The 21,358-nt window shown below is 41.1% G+C and overlaps 1 protein-coding gene across 1 annotated transcript; it reads left to right on the forward strand.

Annotated features, from left to right (window-relative positions):
- Positions 1-3,045: 3,045 nt before the first annotated feature.
- On the forward strand, positions 3,046-20,718 carry nob1 (NIN1 (RPN12) binding protein 1 homolog). Its single transcript, XM_033035708.1, has 10 exons — positions 3,046-3,071; positions 3,108-3,174; positions 5,527-5,659; positions 7,910-8,043; positions 9,059-9,130; positions 13,116-13,310; positions 13,556-13,765; positions 13,961-14,058; positions 16,079-16,223; positions 16,981-20,718. The coding sequence occupies exons 2-10, from the start codon at positions 3,115-3,117 to the stop codon at positions 17,245-17,247; spliced, it is 1,314 nt and encodes a 437-aa protein (XP_032891599.1). The 5' UTR covers positions 3,046-3,071; positions 3,108-3,114; the 3' UTR covers positions 17,248-20,718.
- The last annotated feature ends 640 nt before the right edge of the window (positions 20,719-21,358 follow it).

Raw genomic sequence — 21,358 nt, forward strand, 5'->3', positions numbered from 1 at the left:
TCAACCAGTCAGTGGAAAGAATATATATGATTACAATTGAACCATTCACAGTGTAGAGAGAGATTTTAAAGTGTGGAGTGATTGTAATGCGTGATTGCAGAATCACTACTGTGACTAGCACACAAATAGTCGCCTAGTTTGGTCTTGGATCTTGCATTGTCGACAAGCAATATTAATCGCCGCAGAACTTTGTAAATAAATGATGGAGAAGACACATAGTGATTTCATAGCATGCTCTCCAAACATGCATAGTTTATTTTCCACACCTGCACTTAACTTCTCTCTCATCCCACTGAGAACAAGGATAGTAATAATAAGGAACTGCAGATGCTGGTTTACCAAAAAAAGACACAACGTGCTGGAGTAACTCAGCAGGTCAGGCAACAGTGTGGAGAACATGTTTCGGGTCACTCGTGGGGTCTTCCCGTTTCTATTTCTTATGTATAGCACGGAACTGCAGATGTTAGTTTAAACCAAAGATAGACAAGTCTGAAAAAGGGTCTCGACCCGAAACGTCACCCATTCCTTCTCTCCAGAGATGCTGCCTGTCCCGCTGAGTTACTCCAACATTTTGTGTCTATCTTCTATTTCTTATGTCATTATCTAACATGATTCGCGTGGCTTGTTTCTTCCATTCTGTATCGTACAATCAATCAGCCACCTACATTATTCCACTGAAGCCCAACAGAAGCACAAGTAACGCAATCTCATCTTCTGCATTACAACATTTGATATTTATCACTACTTTCAATAATTTCAAATAACAGCCATTCCATCCTCGTATCTCACATTTCCTTTTTGTGCACATCTCTTTCAGCCATACTTTTTATTGTTGATTAGCCTTTAAGATTTACCTTCAGTAACTCCATTACAACATTTATTATTCAATCTCTCCTGCCCACTAGTCATAGTTTTCAGGATGTAGTAACCAAGGCTGCAGTTGGAGAAGACAAAATGATGCACATGCTGGAATCTGAAAAGGAAGCAATATAGCAAGTGAGGTATTGAACTAGAGAGAGGAATGGTGAATAGAAGGGAACTGAGAGGAGGGAAGAAAAACAGGGGGCAGGGGTACGGTAGTATGGGGTGGGAGATGAGTAAAAGGAGGCGGGGAAAGGAACTGGGTGACAGAGATGAGAGGGAATGGAAATAAATGAGGGGTGGGGCAGCTGGGTGGATGAATTGGGGGTTAGATGAAATTGGAGTATTCAATGTTCACCCAAGGTGCATATGAGGTGGTCTTCCAGTTTGCGTATGTCCTTACTTTGACAGAGAAGGAAGCCAAGGACAGACAGGTTGATATGGGAACTGGAAGGATTAAAATGGCAAATGAGTGAGAGCTTGTGAAGACCCTGAAAGTATGAACATGTTATGTGAATGTAAGAGGCAAGGAACTGCAAATGCTGGAATTCTGAGCAAAACACAAAGTGCTGGAGTAACTCCGTGGGCCAGGCTGCATCTGTGGGTAGAAATGGACGTGCAATGTTGAACAGATGCTGCCTGACTCTCCGAGTACCTGCAATGCTTTGCTGCAAGTGAATGCAAGGCTTTCTTTTACAAAGCACACTATTGATTACAATTTCTGGAAATCATAGATATTTCTAACTTTTTTAAGTATTTGTTCACGTTCTTTTGTCAGTAAAGTCCAGAGCTGTGGACGTTAGCGCAGCATTGTCTTCCCAACATGGATCACATGGAGTTGCTGACACAAAATGCTGGAGTAACTCAGCGGGACAGGGAGCATCTCTGGAGAGAAAGAATGGGTGACGATTTGGGTCGAGACCCTTCTTCAAATTGAAAGTCAGGGAAGTCAGGTCAGGGGGAAAGATTTTGACGGTGATATAGAACAAACAAATGAATGGCATGTAAAAAGTAACCATGATCAAGGAAAGGTGGAGCCTAGAATGGTCCTTGATCATAGAAACATAGAAAATAGGTGCAGGAGGAGGCCATTCAGCCCTTCGATACTTTTTAAACTTAAGGAAGGGGAGGAGACAGCAAGGGCTAGCAAAGCTGGGAGAATTTAACGTTCATGCCATCCGGACGCAAGCAACCCAGGCGGAATATGAGGTGCTGTTCCTCCAATTTCTGGTGTTGCTCACTCTGGCAATGGAGGAGACCCAGGACAGAGAGGTCGGATTGGGAATGGGAGGGGGAGTTGAAGTGCTGAGCCACCAGGAGTTCAGGTAGGTTATTGCGGACTGAGCGGAGGTGTTCGGCGAAACGATCGCCCAACCTCCGCTTAGTCTCCCCGATGTAAATCAGCTGACATCTAGAGCAGCGGATGCAGTAGATGAGGTTGGAGGAGATACAGGTGAACCTTTGTCGCACCTGGAACGACTGCTTGGGTCCTTGAATGGAGTCGAGGGGGGAGGTGAAGGGACAGGTGTTGCATTTCTTGCGGTTGCAACGGAAAGTGCCCGGGGAGGGGGTGGTACAGGAGGGAAGGGAAGAATTGACAAGGGAGTTGCGGAGGGAGCGGTCTTTGCGGAAGGCAGACATAGGGGGAGATGGGAAGGTACACAAAAATGCTGGAGAAACTCAGCGGGTGCAGCAGCATCTGTGCAGCGAAGGAAATAGGCGACGTTTCGGGCCGAAACCCTTCTTCAGGCTTCAGGGGGAGATGGGAAGATGTGGCGAGTGGTGGGGTCACGTTGGAGGTGGCGGAAATGGCGGAGGATTATTTGTTGTATATGCCGGCTGGTGGGGTGAAAGGCCCTTTCCATAGACCCTCAGACTTAAGAAGGGGTCTCGACCAAAAATGTATTTATTGAGTATGTGTGCATGTGTATATACACACACTGAGCTTTTTTTTTCTCCCGTTATGAACTATGTTTACATATTCTGTTGTGCTGCAGCAAGTAAGAATTTCATTGTCCTATCTGGGACATATGGCAATAAAACACTCTTGACCCTCCAGAGATGCTGCCTGACCCACTGAGGTACTGCAGCGTTTTGTGTCAGTCTTGCATTGGGGTGTCCGGGTGCGGTGTTGGCCAACCAGCAGCAGGGTTGGTGCAGTGAAGGGCTCCGTGTAACGTTGCTCGTGGTTGGACAGCAGCAGCGGCAGCAGTAGCAGCAGCAGCGGCGGCAGCGGCAGTGGCAGTGGGGAAGATGGCGGCGGACCATGTTGTGGCGGACGCCGGAGCTTTCCTCAAAAACGCTCCCCTACAGGTCGGTGCCACATCTTCGTCTTCTCTTCTGGAAGAAGCGCTGTCGGTTGTCAGGGGTGCAAGGAACTGCAGATGCCCGGGTCTTATGTCAAACACAAAATGCTGGAGTAACTCAGCGGCTCAGGCGGCATCTCTGGCGAGAGAAGCATCTCGAACCGACCCGTCACCCGTTCCTTCTCTCCACAGATGCTGCCTGTCCCCGCTGAGCATTTTGTGTCTATATTCGGCTCCTTCCTACACATCCCTGGAGAACACGGATACGTGGCGTTTCCAGTCGTGATCTAGAGGTCCCGACTCGAAACGTCGTCTATCCATCATGTTCTCCAGAGATGTGTCTGAGCTGCTGAGTTATTCCAGCCTTTTGGTGTTTTATTCACGGCTGTCGTTTACTCCCGAGTGTTACCCGGGCCGCAGTCTTGGCTGTGGGAGCGATTTATCCCCAGGGAGGGCAAAAAAGATTCGTATGGGAACGGATAGAGGAATTAAAAACTATCAACCGGGAGAGATCCAGCAGACCTTGGCGGAGAGAGCAAAATGGTCGTCTGCCGATGCTTGGTCTCACGATGTAAAGGAGGCCACATCGGGAGCATCGAATGCAGTAAAGGGTGTTTGAAAAGGTGCATGCCAATCTGTCTCATCTGGAAGCTTGTCCCTAAATGAAGTCGAGGGAAGAGGTATAGGGACCGGTGTTACATCCAATGTGTAGGGAGGAACTGCAGATGCTGGTTTACACCGAAGGTAGACACGAAATGCTGAGTAACTCAGCGGGACAGGCAGCATCTCTGGAGAGAAGGGATGGGTGATGTATCGGGTCGAGACACTTCTTCAGACCCAGTCTGAAGACCCATCCACAGCAGCTGGAGGGATACCACATTTACAGTAGAAAGAGGACATCTCGGATGTCCTGGAGTGGAAAGCCTCAATTAGGGAGCAGATGCGATGGAGACCATGTCCTCATTCCAACGTACACAAGGGAACATTCTCTAACTTGAGATTAAGGGATGGTATCCATGCATAGAGTGGGAAAAACTGTAGTCAAGTTAACAGTGGGAGTCAGCGGGTTTGTAGTAGACGTCAGTTGATAGTCTGTGATGGAGACCGGAAACGAGAAAGGGAAAAGAGGTGTCAGACAGTCCAAGGAAATTTGAGGGCAGGGTGGGAATTTGGTAGAAAAGTTGATTAAAGCAAAGAATTCTGCACGGGTGCAGGAGGCAGCTCCAATGCAGTTGTCGCTGTGGTGGAGAAAGAGTTGGTGGAGCATGCTTGGAACAAGGACTGTTCAACGTAACCAACAAAAAGGCCGACATAGCTGGGGCCATGTGATTACTCATGGCTACAACTTTGACGAAGAAAGTGAGGAGCGTCAAAAGTGAATTTGTTGAGGAGAGTGTTAGTAGAGGGGAACTGATTGGATGTCGTTGAAGGAAGAACCGGAGTGCCCTGAGACATTGCTGGTGGGGGATAGAGTTGTAAAGGATATGGTACCCGTGGTAAAGATGAGGTGATGGGATTCTAATAAGTGAATGTTGCTGAAGTTTTTAAGCGCATGGGAGATCTGAAGTGACTGGATTGGGGCGGGAGGCGGTGGAAGGGGGGGGGGGGGGGCACAGGGGGGCAACATAGAATTGAGGTATTTGGAAATGAGTTTGGTGTGGCAGGAGCAGGCAGAAGCGATGCGTCTACCACAGTCTATCTGCTAGTGTATTTTGGGAAGGGGGTAGAAATGGGCAGTGCAGGGATAGGGAACTATAAGGTTGGAGATGTGGGGGAGAGATCACCAGAGGTGATGAGATTGGTAATGTTGAAGGAGATGGTGGCCTGATGTTTGTCTGTAAGGTCATGGTGAAGGGGTAGGCATGAGGAAGTATCCCAGAGCTGATGCGGTCCCTCACCACGGTAGAGTGCAGCCTGGCGGACTACAACAGCACCTCCCTTGTTAGTAGGTTTGCTAACAATATTGGGATTGTTACTGTGCAGTGGGTAGGCTTGGCATTCAGAGGGGTGAGATTGAAGAGGGTAAGGGAAGTGGTGAAGTCAAGACGGTTGATGTCGCACTGGCAGTAGAAATAAAAAGGGCCAGAGATGGTGGAAGGCAGGTTGAGTCCAGGTGGAGGAAGAATGTTGGAGACTGGAGAAGGGTTCATCACTGGGAGGCAAGGACTCCTTGCTAGAGAAATGGGCCTGGAGGCAAAGGCAGTGGAAGAAGATCTCAACATCATGAATTCATTGAGGAGTGGCAATAGGGGTATAACGATTTTCTACTGGCTTGGTCTCTTTCAATCTGGGCCAGGATTTTATCACATTAACAGTGATCGCTAAGATTTTATTACATTATTGCTTTTTGTGTTAAAAGGAGTTTGGAAAAAATATTTACACATTAAAAGAAGTTGTAAATGAAATAAGGGATAAGGAAACAAAACAAAGGCTGGCAGTTTTGCCATACCAGCTCCATTTCAAAGAGCCATTTCCTGAATACATCAGACAAGGTAAGTTTTACTTCACCTTAGTGATTCACTTGGCTTAAAGATTTTTAAAAATGTGTATGAAACTTTAATCAGTTTCTTATAAAGCTGGCATTAAATTGTTTTTTAATTTTATGTTTTTTAGACAAAATGGATATCTGTGATGTAGTAACTTGCAATCATATTTCCAGATGTCTCCCTAAATGCTTTTCATGTATTCAATAACCTTGAAATGAACCAGTTATGTTGATGTGCACAGTGGCTATTTTTTAATTTAGCTGGGATGCAGTTATTATCTGACAGTTCAAGATGGAACATGTGAAACAAATGCATTTTGATAAGATGGCTTCCAACAATGTGACCAATACCATTGACAGTGAACCAACCAAATATTTCAGCAAGTGAAACAACAGAAAATCATTGCTTTAATGTCATAAAAGCAGTTACATTCCCAAGGACAGTATTTCTATTTACTACAAAAAGATCAATAACAAAATAAAATAACATTAAACAAAATGATACAAATTGCAAAAAACAAACACAGATCATGAAAGAATATGGTTGCAGAAGAAACTCAAAAAGAAAATATGAAAAGACACGATGGCGCAGTGGTAGTTGCTGTCTCGCAGCACCAAATACCCGAGTTTGATCCGGAGTTGTACGGAGTTTGTACGTTCTCGTGATCGGGAGATGTACAGGTTTGTAGGTTAATTGGATTTGTTAAAGATTGTAAATTGTCCCGAGTGTGTGCAGGATAGTGCTAGTGTAGGGGGTGATCGCTGGTCGGCACGGTCTTGGTGGGACTAAGGGCCTGTTTCATGCTGTATCTCTAAACTAAACTTCCAAGAGATATCAATAATGGGTATATTAGGGAAGAGCGGGGTGAATGGGTGCAATGCAAGTTCCTTGTAAACTAATAATGGGATAGTCTATTGAAAATAGGAAACTGAACAATTATTTTGTGTCAATATTTTTAATAGAGGCAGAGGATTGCATGCACAAGGAAACTAATGTAGGATAAACATCTATTACTAGCAAAGTACTTGTGTCTAAACTAAAAGACAAATTTGATTAATATTTTGAAACTCCTAGATGGAACTAGCGAGGCTTTCTAAAGGGGTAATGCTTGTTTAATTTTTCTTCAGAATGATGTAAGTAATGATCAGGAGCTATGGATGTTATTTATATAAAAAATAAATTTGTGGAATTGAAGACAAATTATTGGCCTAGCTAGGAAAATGTAAAATATCAACGGATGAGGTATGGTTGTGATATCAGGGCGACTCAGTGGCACAGCAGTGGAGTTGCTGCCTTACAGCGCCAGTGACCTGGGTTTGATCCTGACTACTGGTGCTGTCTGTATGGAATTCTTATGCTCTCCCTGGGTGGGTTCCTCCGGGTGCTCTGGTTTCCTCCCATATTCCAAAGACGTACGTAAATTGGCTTCTGTAAACTGTCTCTAGTGTGTAGGATAAAACTAGTGAATTACTGATCTGCACGGACTCGGTGGGCCGAAGGGCCTCTTCCCTCGCTGTATTTCTAAAAACTAAAACTATGATCTGTTAAAGAAAAGTATGAGATCTTTGGGGGGAGTAATAAATGGGATGGTGGGTGTGAACTTACTAATAGTGCAAATTCAAAACAACATGTACATTATCAATATTATATATTTGGGCAAAGAAAAAAAAAGGAAAAAGGCTATTGGAAACTCGCCTTTATAATGAGAGAAGCAGAAACAAATTGGTACTGCTGGTGCAATGGTTACACCACCGCTGCGATCTGTTCAACTCATCATCCTCGGAAGGAGTGTATTGTTGATTTCCCAGAATGATAGCGAGATTAAATTATATCAGAATATATGTGTAATGATGTAGGCTATTGGTTTATGTCTTGCCCCTTGATTCAGCTTTGTGAATTCAGATGTTGAAATACTAAACATTAAATTGTAACATTGAGGCAGTGCTGCATTATTTGAGAGCTACTTTTTGTAGTCAAGGTAGAGCAAAGTCAACCTCTCGTTTCAGCAAATGTAAAATATCCCGTGTGACTTTAAACAGGAGGGATCTCCTGGGGTTATGTGACAAAAACAAATGTCTTATTTATGTTTGTGGCACCTCCTTGTGGGAATTGATTGGTCGCTTTGCCAGTATATCAAAATCATTCATGGGTTAGCACTGAGGATGTTTAAAGTACTTTATTAACATAAGTTTGTTCATAAATCTAATTTCAAAGATAGTTAAACCATTTTTTAAATTTTCACTATATTTTTCATAGTGTCTGAATTTTCAAAGAAAACTGGTGACTACCCCAGTTTGTCAGCAACTGACATTAAAGTTCTGGCACTAACCTGTCAACTTGAAACTGAGTTTGTGGGAGCTGGCCACTTGAGAAAAGAACCTATACAAAAAGTAAGTAATTTAGTAGTTTCAATTTATTTTACTGGGTTCTTTATTGTCGGAAAAGCAACTGTGATCAGATGCCCATGGCTGTACAACAGGACTGTAGATTAACTTTTCATTGTGTAGGTAAATTGATATCCTGTTTCAGTTCCCCGAGGGCGGAATTTTTTATTATTGAGGAAGGTTTCTATATTTAGTAAGGGTTGTACCTAAAACATTAAACACTGGAATTTGAGCGTGTACAATATGCTGTGATGCAGTAAAGCCATTCTTGCCCACCTGCTCCAACATCCATTCAGCATCCAAGCTTGTGCTGAAAAGTGGACATCAATATTACATCAAATGCCAGCTAAAGAAAGGAACACCTGATCACCCATCACTGACCTTCTGCAGCATGATCAAAATTAGAGGCACCCAGGTTCAATACCCCTCAATGCCCCAGAAATGTAGCCATATTTATAGAATATAATTGCATTTTGTCATGAAGATCTGTTCTGGTGACCAGAGAACAACCTTCCATTATCCACTTATTCAAGGAGATTTGTCTCGCTACCAAATTTTATGTTACACCAGTGACTTTTATTTATTCTCTATGCACATTCAATACGAGCAATTTTATTGCTTCGCAGCCTCTTGGGTAGTCTATTTCAAATATTTATTACCTCGTCAATGAAGAAATCTATTCACGGCGCAGTCCTGAGTGGTCAGCCCTTAATCTGCGAGTGTGATCCCTGGCTCTAGACATCACGACAATATCCCTAAACAATCCCTAAACAATATCCCTGAATTGTCCCAACCTGAATAAAATTGCTCCTATTGAGTGTGCATAAGAGGATTAATAGAAGTCACTGGTGTTACATAAAATTTGGTTATTTGCAAGGTAATATATTAACAGCCTGTATCCTGCCTAAAACACACATTTCCTCAAAATATGCACATCTCATCAGTAATCCAGTGATTATTTTGTGTAATGAAATTATGAGGTAGAAGCATTGTGAAAAAAATCAAAATTTGCTTTTTTTAGGTTGAAGTGAGCAGCACTTTAAGACACCCTGAGTCACTCATCAACCTGGCAGGCTTTCATCTGCCATCTAAGGTAAACAAAATTTAAAAATTTAACCATTTAAAAATACATGGTTTAGAACATTGTAAAGAATTTAAGTTCTATTTTGAGCAACAACATGAAACAGTCAGGCAGCAACTGTGTGGGAAAAATGTTATGTTTCAGATCAATGATCTCTCTTCAAGCCCTTCAGGCCATTGGCCTGAAACAACAATTCTGTTCCCAGGGATGCCGCCTGGTTTGCTGCGTATTTGCAGCATCTGTTGTATTTTTGTGTCTTTTGAGGGGAGTGGAACTACCAGTTGATGGTCAGCTTCATAAATATTGCTTTTGAATTTTCCATTGCCAGATTTTCTAACAGAAAAGAACTGTAGTCATTCTTGTGATAAATATGACAATTTATTTATACACAGGATTCTTCAAATAACAAATGAGATGACATTAGATGATGAATGGAGTTGTGATTGAGATTGAACGTGGTTATTAATCACACTCAGAGTTTGGTGGTAGATTTCAAGATTTCTTTATTCACAGCTTGCAGTTGTTACATTTCCAGGAGAGAGAGTGAACAAATCCTCCAAGGCAAGCTAAAAGACTTGCAGAACACAGCTAAAAGTCTACAGAAAACAGTTGAACGATGTTTCTTATCTAGAGAAGATATTTGGGCTATCAATCCCTGCTGTGCTTCTTACTGGTTTAAAACCAATCACCCAGATTGTGTCCCTTTCTTTTTTGTCCTGATACTTGGCATTATCTCATTGTCTTCGTACTAATAAGGGCTTGTTGTTCAAAATTCTGCCTTGGTTTTATCAATTCCACTGGTTTAGGCTGGACCGTACCCAAGGTTCAGTGACCGTACGTCTGTTTGTTGTCCCTGGGCTCTACAGGTTTAAAAGAAAGACAGCTGCTATAATCATTATTTGAGACTATATTAGTTGCCCTTGCAACAAGTCACAGCTTCACCAAGCTCATTTCATGTGGGGTATGTTTCCAGGCTTTCTTTCCTTTCACCTTACCTACTGCTTGGGTGGTCAGTATTGCCTAGAAAAGTCTTTCCCACGCAGAACTCAATGGTTCTTTTTGTAGTTTCTTCATGTAGACCCAAACTCTGAGGACAATGTTGTGTCCCCCTAGTGGGTGACCCCAGGCTGCCAATACCTGTTGGGAAGCAGAACTGACAGCTTTTTGTGAGAACTTGACAATATTTTAATGTGCCACTCTTCAGGTGACAATCAACCGTTAGCAAATCAATAGTTTGCGGCTGGACATAGGCCTGCCATTAATTACTTCAAAGGGACTTTGGTCCATAGATCTACTTAGTGTTGCCCTAATGCTGCACAGGAATACTGGCAGTGCCTGAGGTCATGGCATTCCTCCTTGATGGTAATTAGCTCACCTTTGTTTCAAGGTCTGATTTGCATGTTCCACTTGACCCGAGGATTGAGGGTGGTGAGGGCGGAACAAGTTGTGAGTAATGTTCAGTGGGTGGCGCACTACCTGGCAAACTGCACCAGTAAAGTGTGTTCCTTGATCTGACTCAACATTCCCCATCATGGAATATAGTCTTTGCACAGGATCTTGACGGTATGGGTGGTTGTAGATGGAACAGCCTCCACCCATCAGGGAGAATCTGTCGATGGTAATGAGGGCACCCCTGGCTGCGAGAGAAATATAGTCGACCTTTCGGTGCTGGAATAGGCCAGCTGGGGCTGGAGGCCTTAATGTTGGCATTACCGTTAGAGGTCCTGTCTTTCAGGCATGTCACACGTCAGTCACCTGTTGAGCACATTTCCTATCACCCCCCCCCCCCCCAACTTTTCTGGAATTGGACTGTCATTGGCTGTGGGCCGAGATGACCCCACAAGTGGATTTGTTTGTCAAGGAATGGCATTAATGCCTGTGGTGCGACTGGCTTATCCGTGCCTCGTTGCCTCCACATACCATCCTCGCATAACTTAATGCTTGCGTCAGTACATGTCCATTTTTCTTCTTATAGCGATTTGCATCTTATGTAGGTGTCGTTCCATATTACTCTTATTTCGTGTGTATATTTGCTGCTCGTTGCCAATGCCTGTACCTTTTGACATCGCTTGCTTAGTGGCCTGGTCATTCCCCTAGTGCATTCCCCTGCGCCTTCTACATAACATCCTTTATCATGGGCTTTGCACTTTAAAATAGCCACTTCTCGCAGCACGCAGATGGCTTCTAATAGTCCTTGGACTTTTATGTTTCAAATTGAACTGCCAGTGGCAGTAAGAAATGTTATTTTTCTACATTGCTGTCCAAATGCATGGGCCACCCTGAAAGCATATCTCGAGTCCGTATAGATATTAGCCAACTCGTGCCGAATAGGAGCTACCGACAGCCCTCAGCTCATCCTGTTGGGATGACGTTCCTGGGGGCAGACAATCCTGTGCCATGATCTCATGTAGACTTGCAATGGTCCATCCTGGTTTCCTGATGCTGTTATCAACAAAGGAAGAGTCATCTGTAAAATGGATCAGGTCACAGGATTCTGTAGAGCCTCGGAGCGCTTTCCTTTCTATGGGGTCGAGTTGCATAAATCTTTGCCATTCCTTGAATTCATCAGTAGGAGGAGCTGAGGGAAGGGGAGACTAGCTGGTGCTCCACTGGAGGAAACCTGGCCCTTCAACCTCGCCTGGTATAAGTTGGCCCAGCAACAATAGCATTTTCCGGGTTGCCTCTCTGGCGCTATCCTCGTCTCATGTTGTCTTGGCCTCCCGTCTGCATAGCCAGACGTTTTGCGCCTGTATTCTTGTCTAGCTGCTGACAGCAGACCAGTGCCATGGAAAATGGTGTATCCGTCTTCTCCCAGTCGAGCCACTCGATATATAAAATACCTGTGGCATTTTGGACAGTTCCGGTTTTAGTCTGGCCACAAAGGCTGATTTCAGGGGGCTGAAAGAGCTGTCATCCATCTTATCCTATTTGATGCCCACCCCCAAGTGTTCTTTCCAAACGGCCCAGAACCGCTCACTGTACTTTGAGACATCTTCTGTTGTTCACTTTTGGCAGGCCGCTATCTTCCTCCAGTCGGTACAAGGCCAGCTGCAGGTTCTAAGCCCCGTCTTTATGTACTTCCAACCTTTCTCCGAGAGTCCTGACAGGGCACCATAACCGGCAAGATCTGTACTCCATCCTAGGGATGTAGATAATATATCCCTCACAATCAATCTTAATCATTCCTACAGAAGATTGACACAAAATGCTGGAGTAACTCAGCGTGTCAGACCATCTCTGGAGAAATGAAATAGGTGACGTTTCGGATCAAGACTCTTCCTCAGACTGAGAGTCATTCCCTGACTCTCAGTCTGAAGAAGGTACTTGACCCGAAACGTCACCTATTCCTTTTCTCCAGAGGTGCTGTCTGACCCGCTGAGTTACTCCTGCATATTGTGTCTATCTTTGGTTTAAACCGGCATGTGCAGATCCTTCCTACACATTTAGTTGTTCCTACCTCTTGATTCCTCCTTTGTTGGGATGCGGTAGTTCCTTGAACCATTGGTCAATCATCTTTGGGTCAGTAAGTATGTTCTACCATAGGAAACTGAGTAGCAACATCACAGTGGTCTTGCTCCCCTGGTCATTTTTTAAGACTTGGTCTTTATTTGCTTTTGATTCTTCAGGACCACAGGTAACAGCCAGTATGATCTGGCCCACGTGTTTAGCTTTTGTTGCCTGGTGTCAAGGTGGGAGGAGGGAGGAAATGGCTCGGATTCTTTTTCTAGTCTGAACTTTTACTTTCATCTGAAACTTCAATCTCTCACTGAAATTATGAATTGGGTGTGTTGGTATGAAGTTAAAATATATATATGTCTTGACTTTATGTTGTATTTTGTACATCAGTGATTTAACATGCCTTGTAAGGTCAATGCAAGTCAAGTAAAGATTTTATTATTGAATGCTACCTATAATTTAAGGTATTTGATAATTCAGAAACACATGCAAGTTTGTGCAATGTAAGAAAAAATCTAAAATCATTGTTATTTTTAAGAAGCGGAATTCTGAGAGCGGTGTCACAAAAGGAGATTGCGTACGTCCTTTAAGCTCAGAGGAGCCAGGTCATCCTACCGGAACAGGACATTCTAGTGAGTCTCAAGAAGCTGATTTATCAGAATTTGGTGCCTTTCGGTTCTGGAGAAACCCACTACCAAATATTGAAGATGATCTCCAAGATTTGCTTGCAAGTAATGTAAGTTTTATTGATTATTGGATTATGAATTTGAAACATTTACATTTGTGGCATTTTAAATTCTGACATTTTGAGCATTCGGAGTATTTTTATGGGGTGTTTTTTCTCTCTAGCATATACAAGCCAATGCATGTACAAGATGAGCAAATATAGGTCAACTTTATCAACCAGGTCAATTTCAAGGCACTGAAAATAATTCTGGGCATTCTAATTGTAACATTTTACTTATTTTCATAAACTGACAGAACAAAGAGAATATCTGCATTTCAAGAGAGAGACCATTGAACCAGGACCAAGAAGAGGCACTTGGAAGTGAAGAGGAGGAGGATGTGGAGGATGACAATGAAGGGTGGATAACACCAAGTAACATTGAGCAGATTTATCGGGATATGGGCTGCTCTGAGACAGCGGCGGATATCAAAGTTGGCTGTATGACCACAGATTTTGCTATGCAGGTAACAAATCTGGATTTGGGATCTTCTAATCCATCATCTGCTGTCACTTAAAATCTATTAATTTATTTCACATTATTCTTTCTGACCACATGGAATATTGCAATATGTAAATTGACTGCTGCGTTTGCCTTTCTTGCAAATCGCAGAGATTTAGAACAATGCAAAGTGGTAATTGCAATTGCTTTACTTTCTTAGAATGTCCTTATTCAGATGGGGCTTCATGTTATTTCTTTGAACGGAATGATTATAAAGCAAGCAAGGAACTACATTCTGCGCTGTCATGCATGTTTCAAGTGAGTATTAATGACAAAGGGGTTGGTTTCCATTTTTATGGATGCTGGCTGATCAGCATTTTCTGTTTTTACTTGTGTATTAATATACATTGTTGATATTTTGAGGTATCTGAAACTAAAAATGGGATGCATAAAAAAACCAGGGATATCCAGGAGTAATTGGAGATTACCACATAAAATGCCTGCTTTCATTATATCATTAAGTGTGAACCCTATTTAGAATCTGGGAGAAATTTCATAATTATTTTAAAAAAAAGGCAAGGTAAAAGATGCATAAGAGACTATGTCAGTGAGAATAAGAAATTGATTAAGTAGCCAAAGTGATATTAGTATGTAGTAATACATGAGAGAAAATAAATACATTTCAGACATTTGAGAATCTGAGGAGCATAGAATTGGAAGCACGCTAATTTGATAGAATGCAGTAACCTTCAGCATATCTGAAATAGAAATAAGAATCCAACACCAGTATTATAGACCACTCTGCCTGCATGATGTTATGTCATGGCATACACCAACCAGTCCGGTTTACCCACATCCATTTAATTGAGTTGTAATTCTCATCCCAACAAGGGGAAAACATTCTATTCTCCTGGGGCTCAGGGGCAGTATCCAGTAATTAATGAGCATGAATATTAGAGATAACTGCAAAGCCACTTGCCTTATTGGTCCTATATTGTGTTCAAGCTCCAAGCCAAAGAACACAGTGTTTTTTTTACATCTTTCACATGTTTGTGCTCTTATATTCATTGCTGACTTTTCAGATTTGGGTGTTTCAGTAAATAAAGGAACCAACCTGTGACACGGGTGGCCAAATTTGAAAGTTATTGTCGTAATGAAATACCACAGCATTAAAAATGGGCCTACCTATGACCCCTTTGAGCTAATTTGTGATCAAAATCGACCAAAACCTGACCAAAATGTAATACTTTCAAAATTTGGAGAAAAACACGAAAAAAAACAATTTATAAGACATATGGGACACTTACTGATTTTGAAGCTCCCTTACTAAATGTCGGTACCTAACCCACCACGAGGCCCGTGGTTCACGCCAAGGTCATTATAATCGCGTTTAAAATATTTTTTTTTTAATCGTGACGAGTGCAAAAAAAACCACATAGCGCTATAAATAGCATTGACAACGTTACTCAATGGGAGGAATTACAGAATGAGAATGGCTAAAATAGGTGAGCAAACTTGATGTTTATTTCATGATTTTAAGTTCTATTCATTATTAAGTATTTCACTGGAAAGCTTAAACACAAAATATAAACAATTAAAAAAAAACACAATAAACATAAAAACAGTTACTCTGCTTTTAATACAAACATTACACACGTGACCAAATGGACACCGCTGCAAAAATGGGGCATCAGAAAACCATCTTATTGTGTGATTAATGATAAAAAATCATAATTGGAATTTGGCTTGTATAGAGTTATTTAATTGCAAAATTAATGTAATCTTTCTGGTATAAATTAGCTTAAGGATTTGATGAAATCCTGCTTGCAAAATGTCACAAAAAAAGGCGAAAAAACACAGGGACACATCTGATATTTTTTTGTAAAAACTGATATATTTACTTTTGCTTCATCTTATTATTTTGGCTATACACCATGATCTATACTACTTAAAATACAGGATATGAAACAATGGGAATATTACATAAACAGGAAAATAACCTGGAAGTTTGGAGACCTTCAGTTTCTCTACTGAGTGCTGTATTTACGGAAACACCCATTTACATATTCATCCATTTCATATTGGAAAATCTTCTTATTCTATTGCTGCTAAGGTTAATTGTTGCACACCTCACACGGCTGAAATTTGCATTCTGGAATCAAACCTAAGTCTTCAGTCTGTGTGAGTAAGTTAATAATACAACCACAAAGCAACATGGAAAATCATGCAATAGAGAAATATAATGCTCAATTAATTTATTAGTAAATATGAAGGAACAATGAAGATAATCGAATGTCAAAATTGTGCACTAATCTTATCTCTGCTTATGTTTAACTAGGACCACAACTAATATGAATAAGAAATTCTGCCCAAACTGTGGTAACAAGACGCTAAAAAAGATAGCAGTCACTTTGAACGAGGATGGCAGTCTTCACTTCCACTTCTCAAAAAACCCCAAAGTGCTAAATCCACGAGGTCTACGGGTAATATCACTATTCTTTTGTACTATTTAGTCTGAAATATGCTGAGATGTTGCATACATTTTGGGATTTATCTCTCTATAATTACTTGTAACAAACTCTGTTATACAAAATTGCGAAGATAATAGTTTGCATATTTAAAAGTGGTGCATGGATGTTGAGTTGCAGCTTGTCATTGTTGCCTTAAAACAATATTTCAGGATTGATAATTTCATTTGTTAACATTCCATAGTACAGGGTCAATTAGACACATTGTTTTTACATTATAGTTTAAACTGGTGCGTTCTGCCATAAATGAAAGTGGTTTAGGGGTGGGGAGTTAATTCATTAAACTCAATGGGAAAAGCAGTAGTGCACTAAATGGTATAATTGATAATTTCACCTCCTCCACTTTGTGCCTTTTAATGAGGGTGACTTAAGGAGGTGAGAGGGGAGATGATGGAGAACTATTTAACAGCACCATTTCTTTAAGGGAAGATTGTAACAATGTATACAATAACTCTTTTGAAGTGTGGTATAAATGCTATTGTGGAATGTAGTAAAGCTATATAGAAAAAGATGTTTAAAAATATTTGAGAGAAAGAGTGTCTTGCATCTGATGAAACAAACTGTTCCTTTTAAAGATTAATATTTTCTTTGGTAAATCATGGTTGATCATAAATTGAAAACAATTGTGATTTCCTTACTTAACATGATCCATTTACATTTCAGGACTTAAAATTCTTCGAGTGAAATGATATATTTCCCCCCTCTCCAATAGCATCCTCTGCCATTACCACATGGTGGGAAACATGCCAGTAATCCGCATTTGAGTGAGGACCAGAACTTCCCTCAGCAACGACTATCCAAGAAAGCGAGACAGAAGACGAATGTCTTTAACCCAGATTACATTGCTGGGGTGTCCCCGTTTGTGGAGAATGATATCTACAGCAGAGCTGCTCACTTAAACATTCGGGACGGCAGATCAGGAGGTGGGAGAAGGAGGTTGAACCCAAATGCAGCACCAAAAAAATGTACCAAGAAATAAATATTTTTCTTCCCAGCTGTGTCATCCCAATTTTCAAAATCTTACTAGAGTTATTATTAAACATTTCAGCTATAAAAGTATGTGTATCATGTAAATTCATCAGAAGTTATTGAAGTGTTCATTATTGAATGTGTTTTTAGATAATGGTTCTTTGAATTATTTACACAAGCTGTTATAAACTAGAAACTCCTTATGTGAAACTATTTACTAAAGAATATATTTATACGTATTACTAGGGAAGAGGATTTGGCTGTCCAACTGCATGATGCTTATCACATTAATATACTAAGAAAGCAATATTTTGGCTTACAGCGTCTCTTAAGCAATCCCTTGTGATCAAAGATGATGTGGTTTTGTAGGTTCTGAGGTAGCTGATGAGGCCGAATAGGGCCCTCGAAAGGGCATAGGAGGTGCTTGATCGGGTGGTCAGCAGGAGAGGTAGAGAAGATGGACACAAATAGCTGGAGTAACCCATTGGGTCAGATAGCATCTCTGGGGAAAAGGAATAGGTGACATTTTGGGTAGAGACCCTTCTTCAGGCAGAGAGTTCCTGCCACAATTTTAGCAGAGCTTCTGCAAGGGACTTGTGGTTCCCAATGCCCTCTCAATGCTCTTCCCATTTCAAGTGGACTTGAGCCAGGAATCCCATGAGGTACTGGGGATGTTGGACCTTTTCAAAGAGGCTTGAGAACATCTTTGAATAAGTTCCTTTGTCCGCTTAGTGACATCATGCTCTGATGAACATAAAATGTTTCTTTTGGAAGTGTGGTGTCAGGCACAAGCTGGAAGCTTTAGGCTTGGACTGCCCTTGTGAGAGCACATTTATCTTGCCACAAAATATAAACTGCTAGTGGAACTCAGTGTCTTAGGCAGCAGCTGAGGAGGGAATGAACACAAGCAATTTTGGGTCAAAACCCTTTTAGATTTATTTAGTAGCAGGGAGTAAGCTGGAAAAGATGTGGGGATGGGACAAAGCTTGGTAAGTGATGGGAGGATACAGGTGAGAGGGGTGGAGTAGGAGATAAAAGGGAGTCAAATAAGGAAAGAGCCAGAACTTGGTCTACTCCCATTTCTTTTCCAGCTTTTCCCCCTCTACTCAGTCCCCCCCAACCCCCAGTAATGCTACCTCACTCACTGCGTTTCTCCAGCTCATATGTTGCTCAAGATTCCAGCAGTTGCGGTTCCTTGCATCTACATTTGACCCACCAGCGGATTTGGAGGATTTTGTAGTGATGGTGATTGCTATCCAATGCTTTGAGGTGCAATTATGTAGGTAGCCATGCCCTGGAAATGTACAAGGGTACTCTGATAGACAATGAGGTGTTCTGATGTTTTGAAGGTAATGAGTTTCATCAATACCTCTGAGGGACAGCTTTAATTTATATTTGGCGAGGCAGGGAATAAGCATGGTTTTGTTAAGGGGAGGGGATCCTGTCTTTTTAATCAATATACTTGGCCACCCGTCTGGAAATTTTCAGTGAAGTGATGCCGTGGTCTATGTGGAACTTAAAGGGCCTTGTCGGTAGATTCCAAGTGGGAGACTGGACCAAAAGGTGATTGAAGGTAAATTGCATCCAAAACTGGCTCGTGGTGAGGGGCAGAGGGTGATAATTGGATATTTTTGTGATGTGAAAGCTTGTGACCAGTGGTGCAGTGCATTGATCATTGCCAGGGGTTTTATGTATATTAATGCTCTGGTTGCGAATCTAAGAGATATGCTTAGTAAGTTAGCAGATGACATGGGTGGAGTTGTTGATCATGAGGGGGATAGTCTTTGGCTGCAACATTATATTGATATGTTAAGATGGGCATATGGAATGTAAATCTGAAGCATGTGGGTAATGCATTTTGGAAGGACTAAAATACACAAATGAACATGATGAATGGTGTGGTGCTATGAAATGCTGAGAGCGGACATCATGGTGAGATTTCTTTCATGATAAATATGCAGATACCTTAAATGCACTGGCTGAGGAAGGAGGAGAGGTTGGAGACAGGTACTTTGATAGCTTTTTAGTGATATTCAGAAAAGCACTTAAAACAATGGCAGAGAATATAGTGTTGGAAACTGGAATTGGAGCAGACAAAGTATTTGATGACTTAAATGGACATAGTTAAGACTAAAGGGCTGTTCCCATGCTCTAAGCCTCCGATTGTTAGCTATATTCCAATGGGAAGCTGATGGAGGAGAGGTGGTGAGAGAAATGAGAGAACGGTTGGGTTGATACCAGTCTGCACGATTTAACACTCTGTAGGAACATTACTTAAAATGAGAATTTGTATACCATTGTTGTAGAAGAAGATTGGAGAGGAAAATCTGATGGCAGTTAAACATTAAAAAATATCGCATGATACGTTTTGGTTGATGTTTTTTTTTTTTAAAGGCCAAGTAGAGTGGCTAATGATCCCTGTATTTGAGTTATTATATCATGCATAATGGAAACAAACTCTGCCTACAGCAGAATGGAGCTTTAGTGCTAATCAGATTGGTCTCCTTTCTGAAAATGCTCATTGAGTTTGACATGGGAGTTGAGACATTTTTCAGTTCCCTTCTGCTAAGTGTTAGGACTGTAGCACTTACTTTTCTAGTAAACATGGTCGTTTCAATGTTGTCAGTCTCGGCTGGCACAGGACTGAACAGATTAGTTTGAGGGTGCAGTAGAGTGACCATGTTAAAGCCAACCATGATTGACAAATTTTTGTGCTCCTTCCAATGGATGCTGATTCTTTCTGGAGCTATTTAAACCCAAATTCTCTGGCTACATTCTCTGCCACATTTGCAAACTTTTGTACTTTATCTGAAAATTAAAACATTTACTTCAATATTTTTCAAATTTGTTTCAACTTCTTTAGATCCATTAACTTGCATAATCTGACTGGATATTCGGCTTCCAAATGCTGACATCTAAACTTGTGACAATAGTGTTTATAATATTTATACACGAGTGGTCCACTATGTAGCTCTAATGAAATAAACAAGATACCATCATGTTATGCAAAATGTTGTACACAACTTTTTGATTAACTTTATGGAAAGTGTTGAACATGCCATGGGTCTGGCCTGCAGTTCTATCCATTCAGATAAGTCAATGCATCTATATACTTTGCTGTCTTCATGGTTATATAGAACTCTAATCATATACGCAATTCTTATTGCACATAATTCCATATTTTCCCATGGTACTGACAAGATCAAAGTCTGCATTATATATTAGATTTAAGTTTCTATCCTCAATTGATTCCATTTAAAAAGGATAGCATTTTGCATTATAACTAATTTACAGTGCACTATAAGTTATTGGAGTGATTAATAAGTAGTGGAAAATGGTTAATTTAACAAATTTAATGTTATTTGTAAAGTGAGTGAAGATTTGAGTGCAAATTGGTATTTGTTGATACATTTGAGATTACAGTTTTGTAATGTTTAAAACACAGTTCTCTGCATTAGAATAAAGATCTTATTTAGAAAAACCTAGTTAGTAATATTTGTTATGTTGGCTTCTCTTGTTGCATGTTGATATTAAAATCTGTGTGCTATACTAGGGGTATTGATTAACTTAAATCCGTGCTCCCTGGTTACTTGTATAACAGTGGAAACATCTTATTGACTGCAAGGGCTGCAATTTTGAACACGTGCTTACTCCTATTCCAGGCCATGTACTTGGATTTTTAAAATGACCGTTGTATGGTTGCACACAGTAGACTTGAGACAAATATAGTTAAAGGATAAATAATATGTCAAATCTTCCAAAAATTGAAGCCAGGAAAAGTGTATCTAGATTGGTGGTAGAGTGAAACTCCAATATTTAGCAACCTTCAGGCATTGAAAGTGCTAGACTAGAAGATATTTCCCAGATTTAAAGCTACTTTTAATACTACAACCAATTTCACTACCATATAACAGGCTTAATTTTCCAGTGAACAGAGTTCAAAGTAGGAAATATAAGCACACTGCAACCCAGATTCCAGTCTAAAACCTCTCCACTGGCACGACCCCTAGTTTGGAAGCCAGGCATCACTAGGATATAACAAGCACAAGATGCATGCCATCTTGTACATGTCCTTTTCCTCAACTGACATACCTATCGTGATCACATTTTCTCACACTCCT

The sequence above is a fragment of the Amblyraja radiata genome, chromosome 17 (genome assembly GCF_010909765.2).
Source record: "Amblyraja radiata isolate CabotCenter1 chromosome 17, sAmbRad1.1.pri, whole genome shotgun sequence".
Taxonomy (NCBI): Eukaryota; Metazoa; Chordata; class Chondrichthyes; order Rajiformes; family Rajidae; genus Amblyraja; species Amblyraja radiata.

What these genes read in the sequence shown, in the direction of transcription:
- nob1 (XM_033035708.1), top strand. Translation starts at nt 3,115, where the DNA reads ATGGCGGCGGACCATGTTGTGGCGGACGCCGGAGCTTTCCTCAAAAAC. An exon ending in TCAAAAACGCTCCCCTACAG is followed by an intron (nt 3,175 to 5,526) that starts GTCGGTGCCACA and finishes TTGTGTTAAAAG; the next exon opens with GAGTTTGGAAAAAATATTTA. An exon ending in TCCTGAATACATCAGACAAG is followed by an intron (nt 5,660 to 7,909) that starts GTAAGTTTTACT and finishes TATTTTTCATAG; the next exon opens with TGTCTGAATTTTCAAAGAAA.